The sequence below is a fragment of the Mastomys coucha genome, unplaced genomic scaffold (genome assembly GCF_008632895.1).
Source record: "Mastomys coucha isolate ucsf_1 unplaced genomic scaffold, UCSF_Mcou_1 pScaffold6, whole genome shotgun sequence".
Taxonomy (NCBI): domain Eukaryota; kingdom Metazoa; phylum Chordata; class Mammalia; order Rodentia; family Muridae; genus Mastomys; species Mastomys coucha.
The window spans coordinates 31103494-31120015 of NW_022196912.1; the positions used below are offsets into that span (position 1 = coordinate 31103494).

Genomic DNA, 16522 nt, shown 5'->3' on the forward strand with positions numbered 1-16522 from the left:
GGGCTAACTAATGAAAATGTGTATGCCTGAAGCCTTACCTTTACAAACTAACAAAAGTTACACAAGCTAAGCTTATTTTTGTAAAACATTCATTTAAAAGTGTTTTTTTTATTATGACTTTTAGGTTTTTCCCATAGGATCTATTTTTTTAACCTTGATAACTGCAACTGTTACACTATTTCGAAAATAAAAATAAATAATGTGATTTTTTCCCCCAAACTAAATAGTCTACCTTCCTTTTTCTTTCCTCCCCACTTGTGTGCCTCCCGTCTTCATTTGTAGTGGGGCTATTGTTCCAACACTGTGGTTTATGCGTACACCAGACCTGATCGTCCTGAATACTGTGTTGTGTTCTGGGACACAAAAAACAATGAGAAATATGTTAAATATGTGAAGAGCCTCATTTCTATCACCACATGTGGAGATTTCTGCATTTTGGCTACAAAAGCTGATGAAAATCACCCTCAGGTAGGGAGCCTTTGGTATCTTAAGTTACGGATGTGTTGTTAGCAATGGGCAGAGCTGGGGATCTAGTTGCCAGCCTGCTCAAGCACGGGCACTGGAGGGGACAGAGCATTAGCTCTCCTGGATGTCTGTCTGAACCTGTTTCTATATTCTCTGGTTCTTTTTTTCCTTTCAGTGAGACATTGGCAGTTCATGCTAACTGCTTCCATAGTGAAAATTTTTGCATATGAAGTATGTCATGAGTGAAAAATGGTTATCTGATGTCTAGCAGAAATACTGATGGAGTTACATGAGTTTTGACTTGAATAAATCTGTTTTCATTTCAAGATATAGTGCCTTAGAAATTAATCTGTAGGCCGGGCGGTGGTGGCACATGCCTTTATTCCCAGCACTTGGGAGGCAGAGGCAGGTGGATTTCTGAGTTCGAGGCCAGCCTGGTCTACAGAGTGAGTTCCAGGACAGCCAGGGCTATACAGAGAAACCCTGTTTCGAAAAACCAAAAAAAAAAAAAAAAGAAAGAAAGAAAGAAAGAAATTAATCTGTTAGCACAAAATATTAATATTAATAAATAATGTATTTTTTAAAAAAGCATGCTAACAGCATGCTAATAATTTGAGAAATTATAAAAATATGTATTTGTAAAGAAGACTACTAGTGACTTTGGCTGGGTTAGAACGGAGATTTTGTTAAAGGTGGTTGTTTGAACAGCCCCACTTGCTTTGTTTTTGCCTGAAACAAACCAAGAAGCAGTTCAGGTATTTTTCAAAAAAGTTATAGGTCCAAAGGGGAAAAGAGGAAGGGCAGCATTGTGTGGAGCTTGGAGAGCAGGTGAGCCAGGGAGATCAGGTCAGCATGCCTAAGAAGGGCGTTCATGGACTGTAGCCGGGGCAACTGGTACAGAATGATGGAGAAAGTAGAGGATGGGGGGCCTGGTTGGAGAAAGAAAATTTGGGAGTACCAGAGGTGGTACGAGCAAGAAAATATTTGAAAACCACAAAAGAGACACAGGAACAAGCAAGTTCCCAGGTCTCCCTCTAGACAGAGCCCACAGGTAATGGTTTTACTGCCATCTGCCAAGACTGAGGTCACCAAGTAAGACTTTTAAAAAATAAAGGCTGGAGAAAAGGCTCAGTGGCTAAGAGCACTGGCTGCTGTTCTAGAGGACCTGCATTGACTCTCAACACCTACATGGTGGCTAGCAACAGCCTGCAACTCCACTTCTAAGGGATCCAATACCCTCCTGTGAGCTCTATAGGCATTGCATGTATATGAAACACAGACATACATGTAGACAAACATCCATACATGTAAAATAAATATATGTATATACACACATATTTGTGTATGTGTCTCCCACAAATATATGTAAAATAACAATTGATGAAAATAGAGGCCAGAAATTTGAAAGCAAGCAGGGAGGGGTATATGGGAAGGTTTGGAGGGAAGGGAGAAATGATGTCAGTATAGTCATCTTAAAAATGAATAATAAAAATAATAAACCTAAGAACCATAACTAGAGTTATAGAAAAAATCTTTTTACATTTATTTAAAGTGCGTGTGTGTTCTCATGGTACATCACACGTGTGCCTGTCAAGAGGACAAGTTTCAGGAATCTGTTCTCTCCTTCCACCATGTAGGTTTCAAGGACTGGACTCAGGTCTCAGGTTGGGCAGCAAGCCCCTCCTTGATGAGCCATATTACAAGCCTCAGAATATGATCTGAAAAGGAAAGGAAAGGAAAGGAAAGGAAAGGAAAGGAAGGAAGGGACGGGAAAGAAAGAAGAAAGATGGTTCTGTGCTGAAGGCCTAAGCATGGCTGACAGGCACAGACTGCTGGAGGTCAGGCAGGTCTTTGCATTAACCTTGAAGCACTCCTGGTCCCTCCCTGCTCTCCTGTGTGGTCCTCAAAGCACAGGTAACTGAGCTCCTGGCTCTGAGGAAGTAGGTTGGGCAGTCTCAGGAGAAAGGACTACATACAGATTGAGAATCTCTTAAAACAACTCTACCTCATCACCTCACAGTAAGGTCATGGTGGCTGAGGCCCACTGATGGTGACATAGGTAACATAGACTTTTAGCATCTTGTTCGTAAGTATAGCAGTTGGAAAGGCAGCACAGATATTTAGGGAGATAATGTAGCAAGAAATGCCAAATATACACGCAAATAGAAAAGAACTAGGGGTTGGGGGGACATAGACTAGGAGGGAACAGTTAAGGTAATTTGTTTGTCTGTTTTTTTGAGACAGGATCTCTCTCGGTAGACTTGTCTTTATGGAACTTTATGTAGACCAGCCTGGCCTCGAACTCCTTGAGATCCTCTTGTTTCTGTTCCTTAGTGCTGGGATTAAAGGTGCATGCCACCATGCACGTGTGTCTGCTTGTCTGTGTACCACAAGCATGCAGGTGCCAATGGAGTCCAGTAGAGGTGTTATGGGTGGGTGCTGGGAACTGAACTCTGGTCCTCTGCAAGAGCAACAGGTGCTCCTAACCATTGAGCCATTGCTCCAGCTCAGGCAGAGCAATTCAAAAGCACCATTGTCTCAAAACAGTGATTGTCTCTTCTCACACAGGCCAGAGACTTCCGCCCATAAGTCAAAAAAAGGAAGTAGAAAAGGAGAGATTTGGGAATTACAAAGATGATAATCACATTGAAAAGTTTGCCAGGAAAGTTGGACAATAAAGGGAAGGAAATAGTAAGGGAGTAAAAAGACAAGGAAATGGAAAAAAGAGAAAATGTCATGAAAGCTTACGATTTGAACAGTACTACCAAAGAGTGAATAGGCTATTAGAGTTTGGGGGCGGGTGTGGCATGGCCCAGAGAGTAAGGCATACTGTGCAAGCATGAGGAGGGAGATAAGATCCCCAACACCCACATAGAAACTAGGAGCCAAGACAGTGCACCTGTACTCCCCGCACTGGGGAGGTCAGAGAGGCAAATTGGGGCAAATTGGCTGGCCAGAGCAGTTGAATCAGCCAGTCTTGTGTTTAGCAAGAGATCCTGTTTCAGTAAAGTGCACCATGACAAGGAAGTCAACTTCTGCCTTCCACACGCATGTGCACAAACATGCACCCTCACTTGTGAGCACGCATACATATACACACTCCAGATGGAGGGGAGAGAGAACAAAAAAGGCAAGATTTCCTTGAGGTTTTCCATGAGAAGAAACATAACTCAGTGACTAAAAATGTTTCCACATTGTGAATGTCATTGTGAACTTCAGAACACTGGGGATTAAACTGACACAACACAACAAAACAAAACAAACCCAAAAACCCACAGTGCCCCCTTACCCGCCGCTTTTCAAGAGAAAGCAGATTTCACAAGATGAGACCTTAGGGTGGCATTCAGCTAGTGATCAGCAAAGGCTTGTAGAATTGCCCTCAAAATTCTGAGGGAAAATGCTTCCTTGTCTAGGATTTCTCATCATAAGCAAACTACTAATGTGAGAGTGGAATTCCTAACTTTTTTACATGTGCAAGGTCACCAACACTTTTCCTCCCAACCTTACCTATATTAGGGAGTTATTGCAGGATAAAGGCCACCAAACTAGGAGAAATCCCAGAAGCCCCAGCCCCACAGTGAAGAGTGTAGTAGCTGACCAATGAGAGGTGTATCAGGGGACTCCAGTGAGAGGAGAGGCTCCAAGAGGGTCCAATGTACTGCATTTAGTCAGTACATTGCCTCATGTCAGATCTCCTGAGAGAAGATATGCTTAGTTGGGGTATAGTTGGAGATTCAAGTTAGTAATAAATACACAGGAAGGGAAGCATAGGAAAAAAAAACCCAAATCATAACCCAGAAACCTGTATATGCTAATAAGGACAATATGTATGCCTAAAATAGAAGTCACAATGTGGTGGAGGGATCGCTGTGAGAGGCTTTGTGTGGTCAAAGTGGTGTCATCACTGAAGCTTCACATGTCAGAAGCTCCTACCAAAGTTATATTCAAAGCAGAAAGAAGTGGTCAGTGAAGTGTGGGGCTGGGGACTGGGAAGGTGGATGGAGAGAGCGAAGTGCCTTTGATTCACAGTGGGAAAGCAATGAATAACATGCAAGACTGAACAAAGCAAGAGGGAACACTGGGAACGTACTGCCTAGAAGAAGCTATGCATGTGGCTCCTGCCTGTAATTCTAGTTAGGAGGAGGTGGCAGCTGCAGCAGAAGATTGCCAGGTTTCAAGGCCAGCATCAGTTACACGGTGAAATCTTGTCTCAAAAACCTTTACCTGAAAGGAAGAGCCAACTGTCATCCATCAAACAATAAGCATGCTGCTTAGAGTTAGGACTAAGTCACAGAAGGGAGCATTAGAGCGGTGGCTCTCAACCCAACGGTGGCTCTCAGCCTGTGGGTCGAGACCCCTTGGGGGTAGAACAACCCTTTCACAGGAGTCACATATCAGCCTGCATATTAGATACGTACATTACAATTCATAATAGTAGCAAAATTTCAGTTCTCAGGTAGCAATGAAAATAATTGTATGGTTGGGGTCACCACATCATGAGGAACCGTGTTAAAGGGTTGAGAACCACTGCATTACAGAGCAGGAAGTGGGGACGTTGGCAGTTTTTTCTAAGAAATCCTGTGCATTATTTGATTCTGGAAACTTATAAACTGACGTGATTGTTAAGCAGAAAAGTTAAAAGCACATTTTTATGTTATGCTAAGCCTATTTTAAGTAGAATTTAGTCTACTATCACTAAATTTACTTTTATAAAGTTAAACAAGGTTTGAGACATTGATAGGAAAATGTATAACTAACATACAGAATTAATATGAAATTATTGAGCTTGTTAGGAAAACATTTAAGTAAAACAGTACTGTCAGTACATGATTCAATAACTAATAGTTAAGATGAAATTTCCAACTTAGGGCAGTATAATGTAAAATGTCCATTGTGTTTTTCCTAATATCAGTCACGATTGTTTGGATGCAAGCCATTGCTCCTGAATTAATTGCATTTTTCTGAATTTCTCATATCATTCATATATTGCTTCAAAGGAGGAGAATGAAATGGAGACATTTGGTGCAACGGTAACGGATTACTTTCGCTTCTGCGTGACTGGGATAGATGGGGAAGTGAGTGTATGTTAAGGTGCTCTTGCATCCGGGTGTTTAGTCATGTAGATGATGGAAGTGGCTGGACCACTTGCCTTGTGCTCTCCTAAAACTCTGGTGTTTGTTAGAGTGAGAGCTGAGCCTTGATTATAACGCATGGTTTGTAATAGTCAGAGCTGTAGACATCTTTCCTTTTGTCTGCTGTTCTTTGTACTGAAGTCTTATCAGTTATTTCCCAGTTACTGATACTTGAGAAAGATAAGCAGATACGTGAAGTACATGTCCTTATTGTTCACAAGCAAGAACTCTGATATTCTTATAAGAATTCTGATATTCTTTTCTTTTCTTTTATCTGTTTTCAGTTTGTGCTTGTTCTTTGCAATTCTATTGGCACACCCTTGGATCCTAAATACATTGATCTTGGTAAGAAAATGTTAATATTTATTTCTTTTCTGATGGGGTTTTGTTTAACAACACTAACTAAAAAAAATCCCAAAGGGCTAGAAGTATAACTTATTGGGTCTGAATGTTTGCTGTTAAAGCAAGAGGACCTGAGTTCAACTCCCCAACCACCCACACAAAACCTGGACATGACCATACATGCCTGTAACCCCAGCATTGGGGGACTGAGATATATAAATCTCAGGAACTCACTGGCCAGGCTGCCTAGTGGAACCAGCTTAAGGTTCAGCGAAAGGCCCTGTCTCAATAAGGTGGATAATGGTAGAGGAGATACCCAGCATCCTTCTTTGGCCTTTGTATGAGCATGCATGAATGTACACACCCACACATGTGTGTGTCTGGATCACATATTTTCCCACCTCTGCTAATGATATTAATTAGAATGATATTTTCTAGATGAGAATGACCATATCTTCTGGTCGCCATGAGTAGTACCAGTTGATACTTGTTTTCATGATAGATTTATCAATGCTTCCTTTCAGTCTGAAAGCATCCTGGTTAAAAAATAACCTGTATGGGAGGCTATTGTGTCTAAATCCACAACAATTCCATAATTGCCACATTGCCACCATTTTTGTCTACATAATTGTGTAGGAATTGGCATGCAGTGCAAGGTTAGTATGTAATAAACAGGGTTGTAGAAAGAATTTTGCTCTTAAACCACTTTTATTATTAATAAACTGCTTGTAAATACTTCTCTCCCATAAAAACACTTTAGCTGCTTATAAAGTATGCTTGCTTTTTCCAGTGCTTTCTAATGAAACCAATCTATTAATAGAGAAAGTCTTAAAAAATTCTCCACTTCTTTGTCTGAGGACATTTGTTACTCTGGTTGCACACTTCCCTCTACCCAATGGAGATGAGAGTAACTTTCTGGGTAGTTTTAAGTCTTGTTCTAAGAAAGTTATTTAAAATCATTAGAATATTTTCTGCCATCACAGCTTCCAGAATTAATGTCTCTCTTATAAAATGTACTGCTGTATACTAGAAATGGTGACAAAAATAATTCAGTCCAAAACAGTTGAAAACCCATTGTATTATTTTCTGACTCTGATAAACTACTCATTTATTTTCAGATTAGCTATTGAGTCTTAAAATCATGTTAGTGAGGATGGAGAGATGGCTAAATGGCTAAGAGCATGTGTTGCTCTTGGAGAGGACCCTGGTTCAATTCTTAGTACTTACATGGTGGCTCACAACGGTCTTGACTCCAGTTGTAGGGAATTCAGCAACCTCTTCTGACTTTCCTGGATACCAGGCATGCATGTGGGATACAAATATGCATACAAGCAAAGCATTCATACACATAAATAAGATAGATTCTCAAAACAAAGTGGTATGTCTCTTAAATGCATTTTGCTGAAGTCTACTTAAAACAAGTGATTGTTAAAGATGTAATGGCCTTGTGTTTAGGTTTTAGTAACTCATTGTGATCTAATGAAATATTTAACCTCTTGTCTACATGCATTGTTGCATAAGTATGTTTATATATGTGTGCATATTTATGTGCACATACACACATGCATATATTTATGTTAAGTTCCCTGTTTGTAAAATGCACAGCTTATAATTATTACAGACATGTCATGTGAGTATATTTGTTATTTCTAGAAGTATTATTCTTTATTTAGTGTATGTGTGTGTATGTGTGTGTATGTGTGCGTGTATATGTGTGTGTGATGTGTGTATGTGTGCATGTATATGTGTGTGTGGTATGTGTGTGTATGTATATGTGTTTGTGTATGTGCGTGTGTGTGTGTGGTGTGTGTGTATGTGTGTGTATGTGTGTATGGTGTGTGTGTATGTGTGTATGGTGTGTGTGTATGTGTGTATGTGCATATGTGTGTGTATGTGTATGTATGTGTGTGTATGTGTGTGTGTGTGTGTGTGTGTGCGCGCATGCTCAATTGCAAGAGCCTACTGAGCCATTCCCCTGATGCAAAGTATTATGTCTTTAGGGTGTGAATTTTGCCAGTCATTAGATTGTTGTTTTTTATTCTCTCAACATAAAAAGTTTTAATGTAGAATAATTTGCTATATCATGAGGTTAAATTCAAAGTAATTTTTATGCCAGGTAGATCATTTTATAAACAAAATTAAATGTAAATCCTTCCTCTTCATAAAATAGTAAATACTCGAGAACAATCTATTTGTATTTTTGAGTCTTAAACTTTTTGATTTATAGTTTTATTGGATGAAATTTTAACCAACAATTCATCCATTGGCCCACAGCAAACAGATACAAAGACTCAACATGTTTCATATATATCCCAGATAATTCCCTCTTAAGATCCCATGAAGTTTCCATGGAGTTGGAAAACTAAAACAAACATTGCTGTAGGACAGATGCTAATCTAGAATGTCTGATTTTGGTTTTGCTCTTTATCTTTCTGCTTGACAGTTTCTGTAAAAACCTACAGAAACTTAGCATTATGCGGAGTATGGTTGGCAGGATTCTGTACTCAGCAGGAAACATGCGGTGGCCTCTTTAGGTGCTCTTCTGTGGAGCCAGGACATCACACTCCTTTGTGACGGATGTGAGCCACAATGTGGTTGGCTGGGAACTGAACTAAGGAAGAGCAGCCCGTGTGCTTAACCACTGAGTGGCCTCACCAGTCCTCTAACCGCTTTAGTATACTTCTTCCTAAGTCCTTCTCACCTTGCCTGTGACTGCTGCTTTCCTGACTGTGAGTGTCTGACTTCCTAAAGATCTATGTCTAGCTAACTTTCATATTGCCAACCCCCATCAGTATGCTTGGCCCTCACAAATGTTTCTTGAGTGCATGGACAGTGTTTATGCCATCTAAATTGAAAGTGATTCTTTAGCAAACCAAAAATATACTATTTCAGACACTGAAATAGTTCTTAGGGCAAATAAAGAGATTATGATTTCCTTTTGGGGTGTATAAATAAATAAGGTTTGGTTAATCAGTTGAGTTAACACTTTACTGCTTCTGTGCTGGGTGCCATATGCCCTAGGTATTGTGTTGGTGACCGGGATAAATGGATGTGGGGGTGTAAGGATGTCTTATAAGAAATAACTATATGAGGCTGGAGAGATGGCTCAGCAGTTAAGAGCACTGACTGCTCTTCCAGAGGTTCTGAGTTCAATTCCCAGCAACCACATGGTGACTCACAACCATCTGTAATGGGATCCAATGCCCTCTTCTAGTGTGTCTGAAGACAGCTACAGTGTACTCATATACATAAAATAAATAAATCTTTAAATAAAAAGGGAAATAACTATATGTACCAGGCAGTGGTGGCACACACCTTTAATTTCAGCACTTGGAAGGCAGAGGCAGGTAGAACTCTCTAAATTTGAAACTAGCTAGGTGTACAGATGAGTTCCAGGACAGCTAGGAATACATAGCTGTCTCAAAAAATGAGAACAAAAGAAATTTCTGTAAGTATGTCCTCAGGTGGCATGTAAGGAGAGGATAGCATTGAGAGAGGGACCAAGGCACAGAGTGACCCGAGAGGACCAGCCTGCCTGTGCAGCAGTCATTTTGGTGGGTTTCTAGTGATGGTTTTCATGAATTCCAGAGAAGGCTAATTTGATGACAACATTTCAGTTTACCAGCTCTTTAAAGTGCTAAGAAATGAATAAGTGGCAAAGTGGGGAAACCATTATGGATGCAGGAATTTATTCAGCCCTCAGCATTAAATATTACAAGCAGGTTTTTCCTAAATGTGAATTCCTAAATTGTTTTAAATTATTTTACATCCTGGCTTGGCTATTAATGACTGCCTATTAGTGTTAAGGCTCATTTGAGGGAAGCATAATTTCTTACATTTTTTCCTCAGTAATCTTTCTGCCTAATTTGAAATTGGATGCATGTGTATGTGGATGTTGTATGTGTGTCTGTGTATATGCATGTTCACATGTGTCAGCACACATGTGTATGTATGTTGAGGTCTGAAGTTGAGGTTGGAGATTTTCCTCAGTCTCAGTCTACTTTAATTTATTGAGGCTGAGCCTCTTGCTAAACTTGGTGTTCTATGTCTTTGGGGATGGAGAGATAGCTCAGCAGTTAAGAACATGGGATGCTCTTCTAGAGAACTTGGGTCTAATTCCATCACCTACATGGCAGCTTATAATCATCTGTAATTCCAATTCTAGGGGATCTGATGCCCTCTTTTGGCCTCTCTAGGGTCACCAGTATGTAAGTGGTTCACAGACATAAATGCAGGCAAAACACCCATATACATAAAAAGAAATAAATCTTTAACAAAGTTGACCTTCATTTTCAATATAATACTTTAATTAGATTTGAGAATTTAATATTTTGATCATGTTTATCCTCCCACCTTTCTCCTATGACCCCTAGTTCTCACTTCCAACTTTATCCTTCTGTTTCGTTTTAATAACCCACTAAGTTCAACTTGTACTGTCCATATGCTCATGGGTGTGAAGGTGTCCACAGTAGAGTAGGTCACCTACCTAAGACACCCGATTCTCCTTCCTACAGAAGCCATCAACCATCAATAATTCCTTGCTTAGGAATGCAGAACCCTGAACCCTAGCCCTCCACACTAGAGGGTTGATTGGCTTGGTCCTGAGCAGGTCTTTTCTAGGCAAGCACAGTTGCTGTGAGTCCATGGCTGCAGTGGGCCTGCCATGTCCAGAAGACACTGTTTTGCTTTGGTCCTTTTCTGACCTCTTGTTCTTAAGGCCTTTCTGCCCCCTTCTCTGATGGCCTCTGAGCTTTGGGGTTGGGATTATATGGATGTCACATTTAAGGCTGGTGTTGGGGATGGTATTGATGTCCCTTTTGTGGCTGAGGACTCCATGAACACTTAAACTCTGTATTTTGATTAGCTGGGAATTTCTGTTCACTGCACAGAGAAACTGATGATGGAGAACTGTTCTAGTTTATGAGTATGAAGATAAGTGTCTATGGGTATGGATTTAGAGGACAATTTGTTATTATGTCCTTTTAGCAGCATAATAGCATTAGGTCTATCCCTAGGCTTGCAAACTTCCTAACCAGATTTTCAGTACCAGGCTTGTGCTTGCTCTGTGGACCGGGCATGCAGTCTAATCAGGCAGCAGCTTGCTAGGCTCCTAACATTTGTGTCGCCAGCATGGGTATATGTCGCCATGCCAGTCATTAGCATAGTTCACAGGGTTCACAGCAGGGTGAGGTTGTTGATGACTTTCCCTCAGCAACAACTAGAAAGGTACAGTAGCACCTTCTAGTCCTATGACAGCTTGCAGGAGCGAGGAGCCTTCCTGGTCACTAACAGTGGATTTCTTCCATGTCCTGTGTTACCATTATTAATAGAGTCCTCCTATCAAACTGTGACTAGCAACCTCATCTTCGTTTTCTTATAAATTTAGTTGGACTTTAATAAATCTTTTAATAAAAATCTATCAGAATTTATAAGATGGCATTATGGTCCCATGTGAATTCCTTGAGAGTGCTTCTGTATTAATTGGAAGTATTTTCTGATATATATTTACATTTATTCTGAGTAATGACTGGGGTGCTTAGTTATGTTATAAAAATTCATGTAGAAAATGAAAATAAAAACAGTGCTAACTACCATGCCTAGTGGATCCTGATGTTTATTGAGGGTCATTCTGCTTCAGTGATTCAGAGCACAGATTCAAGAGACATAGAGTACTCGAGTTTAAGTCCCACTTGCCCACTGTTAGCTGAATAACAGACAAGTTTTAACTGCTTCATACCCGGGTGTTTTTTTTTTTTTTAAATCTGATGACTAATGATAGCATTGTCCGCCTTATGCAGTGGCTATGAGTTAATACATATAATGTATTTAGAAGAGTGCTTGCAGGCTGGGCGGTGGTGGCACACGCCTTTAATCCCAGCACTTGGGAGGCAGAGGCAGGCAGATTTCTGAGTTCGAGGCTAGCCTGGTAACCCTGTCTCGAAAAAAACCAAAAAAAGGAAAAAAAACAAAAAGAAAAAAAAGAAAAGTGCTTGCATATATATAAAATTATTAAGCATTTTATTCTATCTTAGGTACTGTGTTATTCTTTATTTTAATCCTTAAAATAGCTCTATAGGGCTGATATTGTTATTTTCAATTGACAGGTAAACTGAGGTTCAGAGAGAGAAACATAACTGTTAACATCATAATTATGAACTGCTTGCAGTTTGAACCCAAGAAACCCAACTTGTCTTTTGAACCAGTAACATTTTAATTTGAATTAATCAGGATAGCAATAAGTTTTCATATTCATGAAGTATTAAGAATAAAGTACACGGGGGAGTGGAAAGTGTGATCAGAATAAATTGTATGAGAAAAAGAGTAAAAGAACATGAATAAAGCTCATAATTGTAATTAAATACTGGTTGAGAAAATGCTTTTATATGCTTTGTAAATGTTATATTTTACCAGGAAGTAGTAAAGGTTTGTGAACCTCAAATCAATAAGAGCATAATTACCAGAATTGAAATATTCATGGTGAATTTACTAAATATTTATTAGATTTAGTAAAGAGTCAGTGAGAAGACAGCCTGGCTGGCTCTAGTCCCTCTGCGGGGTTGGGTTCCATTCACCAGGCTTTGATTTTGTGCAAGGCAATGAAAGCTTTGTGCTCCCTCTAGAGGTCATTATTGGTATATGATTTGTTTTGAATAGAAAAACCTTGAAAGCCTGAAATTTAAAAAAAAGAAAAAGGTCCTACTCAACTTTATTGAAATATTTAGTATAAAAATCCTTGAGTTTGAGTTCTTGAGCTGTCAATCTACTCGGTTAACACTATGCTGCTAGGGGCAGCTTCTACTCTGCAGTTTCTAAGTGTCCGGCTGCCAAAACATGCCCCTGGCTGGTTCTGTGACAAAAGTCCATAAACCGCTGCTCTAGCCAATACTGGCTCATTGCTTTGCGGTATAAACAGAAACAGTTCACAGTGTTTGATTATTCATGAGCTCAGAAAACACAGAGTAATGCCCTTTGCGGAGGGCTACTTTACTTTTATATATCTTGTTTGAAAGTGAAAGTGCATATTTAGCCGGGCGGTGGTGGTACACGCCTTTAGTCCCAGCACTTGGGAGGCAGAGACAGGTGGATTTCTGAGTTCAAGGCCAGTCTGGTCTACAGAGTGAGTTCCAGGACAGCCAGGGCTACACAGAGAAACCCTGTCTCAAACAAACAAAGCCAAAACAAACAAACAAAAAAAAGTGTGTATTTAATTTGATCTTACTTAGTATTCTATGACCTTAGGTGATTATTTTACTGCCTAGTCTGTTTTTAAATCCTCAGTTGGAGTTGCTGAGGCTCTTTTCTTCATAAAAGCATACACAATAGGCAGTCAGTTAAATGTCTGCCTAGAAGCATGAAACTCAGGAGAATTATTCTCTCTTTTACTAAGTGAAGTGGAAATACAATACAAATGAGATCAAGAAATAGGGATAAATGTTTAGACGCAGCTGTAATTGATACTGGGGAGGGGAGAAAGAGATTGGGTTCAGCAGCTGGCGAACATCTGAGTTGTTTATATATGTTCGGTATGATGCGGAATGCTGTTTTGAAAACCTGAGTGTAAATTTGTGTGAGTGTTTGCTTCTCTTAGACATATACCTCGGAGCAGAATTGCTAGGTAATGTATAGCTCTGTAGTCAACATTTTGAGACACTTTGGGATGTTCTTTCAGAGTATTTTACATTTTCTTCTTTTCCTCTATGGCCTTATCAATTGTTGTCTTACTTTCTAAAATTCTAGCTCTCCTAGTGAGGACCATGTGATATGCCTATGCCAGTTGTAGTTTAGATTTTCAGGTTTTTGTGGTTAATAATGTTGGTAGTCTTTTCATGGTTATTTGTGTATCTTACTGGAGAAGTGTTCACATAGATTCTTTGCCTTTTTAAAAGTTTGTCTTTTGTTAAATATTTTTTTTGGAAATCTCATGTATGTTTATATGTATGTTTATAACCATTAATTTCTTGTAAGATTTCATTGCTTTATTTTTGTTACATTATAGTTACAGTTGGTGTCATGTCTAAGGCACCAACTGTTTGCCCGACTCACAAAGATTTACTTCTGGGGCTGGAGAGATGGCTCAGTGGTTGAGAGTGCTGACTGCTTTTTCAGAAGACCTGGGTTCAATTCCCAGCAATTCTGTGGTTGTAACTCCAGAGGATCTGACACCTTCACACAGACATACATGCAGAAAAAACACCAATGTACATAAAATAATAAATTACTTAAAAGGTTGCAGAAGGTTGCTCCTCTTTCTTTCTGTGATACTGAGGATCGAGTCTGTGGCCTCTCACATGCTGCGCAAATGCTCTTCCATTGACCCCCAGACTCTTAAGTACTCTTTAAAAGAGTCCTGAGGTTTTAGCTCTTTATCCTTATACATTTCAGATCCATTTTACGTAATATTTAATATGATCCTAGTAACTCTAGATTCTTGTCTGACTTGAGAGACTGTGCATATTTCAAGACTGGGTTTATTATTTCTAAACGGAGGAGTTGGGCTCAGTGGTGCTGAGGTGCTGCGAAGCACTTTCCGTGTAACTACAGCTTAGTTGTCTTACTGTTCTTTTTAATAGTACCGTTATTTGTTGCAATGACCAAAACCCATGTGATAGCAGCTTCAAAAGAAGCATTTTATACCTGGCAATATCGTGTGGCAAAGAAGCTCACAGCGTTGGAAATTAATCAGATCACACGGTCTCGAAAAGAAGGAAGAGAAAGGTGTGTTTTTGGTAATTTTTTTTAATAACTCTACTATACCATATTGAATCTAGACATAGTTAATTATCTATTGCCATTCTTGAGAAATATACATTACCTTGATTAATAGAAATACTTTTATTTAATTTGAATATCTTTTAAATGGGTCTATTTAAATTTACCAAAGTAAAAGAAAGTTGGCATGATGTAAACAAAACAGAACAAGACAAACTCCCATATTGATAAAGCTGGAAATCTGTGGGGATTTTTTTTTGGTTAGGAAATAGCTGTGTGATCCACTCCACATATTAGTGGTACACTGAAATTACCGTCATTCAGTTAAGAAACGAGTATCTAACTGAAGCCTCATTCCCGTAGGCTAGTTGTATAGGGGTCTTTCTGGGAGTTGATCCTAGCATCAGTCACCAGGGGAGATACATGTCCTTACACACAGGTATGGAGGAGCGCTTTAGGCAGGGATGAGCTGGGCCTGTGGATTCTTTTCAAAGACCTAGATTCCGGCAGTCTGAGTTGGAGTGGTTTCTGGTAAGTGGGAATAAAGAGGACTCTGCCACTCAGACACGTGAGGACAAAGGGACTCCTGAAGTAAGCTTCGACATGAAGATGTGTAAATGTGTTTGGTAAACAACAGGAAGTTCTGTATGAAGTTATTACTTCACAAGCCTGAAGTTGCAGCAGACAGGAGAATGTGGCAGGAGAATTCTGAGTTTGAGATGTACCAAGGCTACTTAGAGAGACTATAAGCAAGCAAGCAAGTGAGCGACCGAGCAAGCAAGCAAGCAAGCAAGCAAGCAAGCAAGCATGCACACTCAGGCGTGCAAGCAAAAAAGCAAGCAGATAAACTAGTAAGCAAACACTCTTCTCAGGCAAAAATCTCACAGCTTAGTGGATTTTATTGGGACTGCATAACTTGGTTGTTCACAACAGGGCATGACTTTGTTGAACAGATAACTTATATAACTCTAAATCTTTGCTGGATAGTTTCTGCTTTTATGAGATTCAGCCGTATCAAGAACTCTTAAAAAAAAAAAATCAGGGTTTTCCTGTTGGATAAGAATGCTCACTGTAGTCATTCAATCCTTAGTTGTAGAGACTATGAAGCAATATAATATTATAAAATTACTTTTTTCAAGCTTCTGTTTTTTTTTCTTTTTCTTTTTTTAAACAGAATTTATCACGTTGATGATGTTCCTTCTGGATCTGTGGATGGAGTGTTTGATTATAGTAAAGCCATTCAAGTAGGTGGTTTGATTTCCGTCAGTGTTAATGTCTGCAGATAAAGGAAACAGTAATTTTGTTAGAGACTTGAACAAGAATTTGGTTCTAGTAAATAGGGCATTGTTTTACATGGTGGCTAGGGACCCAAACTCAGGTCATTCAGCATGTGCAGCAAACACTTACTTACTAAGCTGTCTTAGCAGCCCCAAATTAAAAATGTTCTAAGTTTATCACTTTGACTTTCGGGCTGTATTTGTAGCTATCTTGGGCCACACCTGTCTGCGAGTTGTATTGACTGAACTGTTGATAGCTTTACCACTTTCAGGAACTTTCTGCATGCTCTTTCCCTTTCTCACATTCCCCAGCTGAGAGAACAGTTGGTCCCTGGCAGTTCTCCAGAGAGAACAGTCTAACTTCTGGCTGATTGGGTCGTCAGATAGAACGAGCTATGGTGACTGGCTCTTCTTGCTAAGCACGATGCCCTTTATTTAGATCCTGGTGGTTGCAGGGCTCTCCCATTTTACCTTCTGGTGGCGTATGCTTACCTCCCTGAGTACTGCTTTAGGAGCTGGGCATTTTCCCATCTAGTTATCCCTATGTGCTTTTATAACCTGCTTGTATCTCTTTTAAACAAGTATGTATAATTAGAT

The 16522-nt window shown here is 39.7% G+C and overlaps 1 protein-coding gene across 3 annotated transcripts in view; it reads left to right on the top strand.

The window, feature by feature from the left end:
* Positions 1-16522, top strand: part of Wdr35 (WD repeat domain 35) — a 57805-nt gene that overhangs the window by 17548 nt on the left and 23735 nt on the right. Inside the window, exons 10-14 of one of the 3 annotated variants that reach the window (XM_031355872.1) lie at positions 283-468; positions 5463-5495; positions 5882-5942; positions 14510-14654; positions 15823-15892. In XM_031355872.1, coding sequence (XP_031211732.1) covers positions 283-468; positions 5463-5495; positions 5882-5942; positions 14510-14654; positions 15823-15892 — 495 coding nt within the window. Of the gene's footprint in view, positions 1-282; positions 469-5462; positions 5541-5881; positions 5943-14509; positions 14655-15822; positions 15893-16522 lie in introns of all 3 variants that reach the window. The other 2 variants (XM_031355871.1, XM_031355873.1) reach the window with 2 other exon arrangements.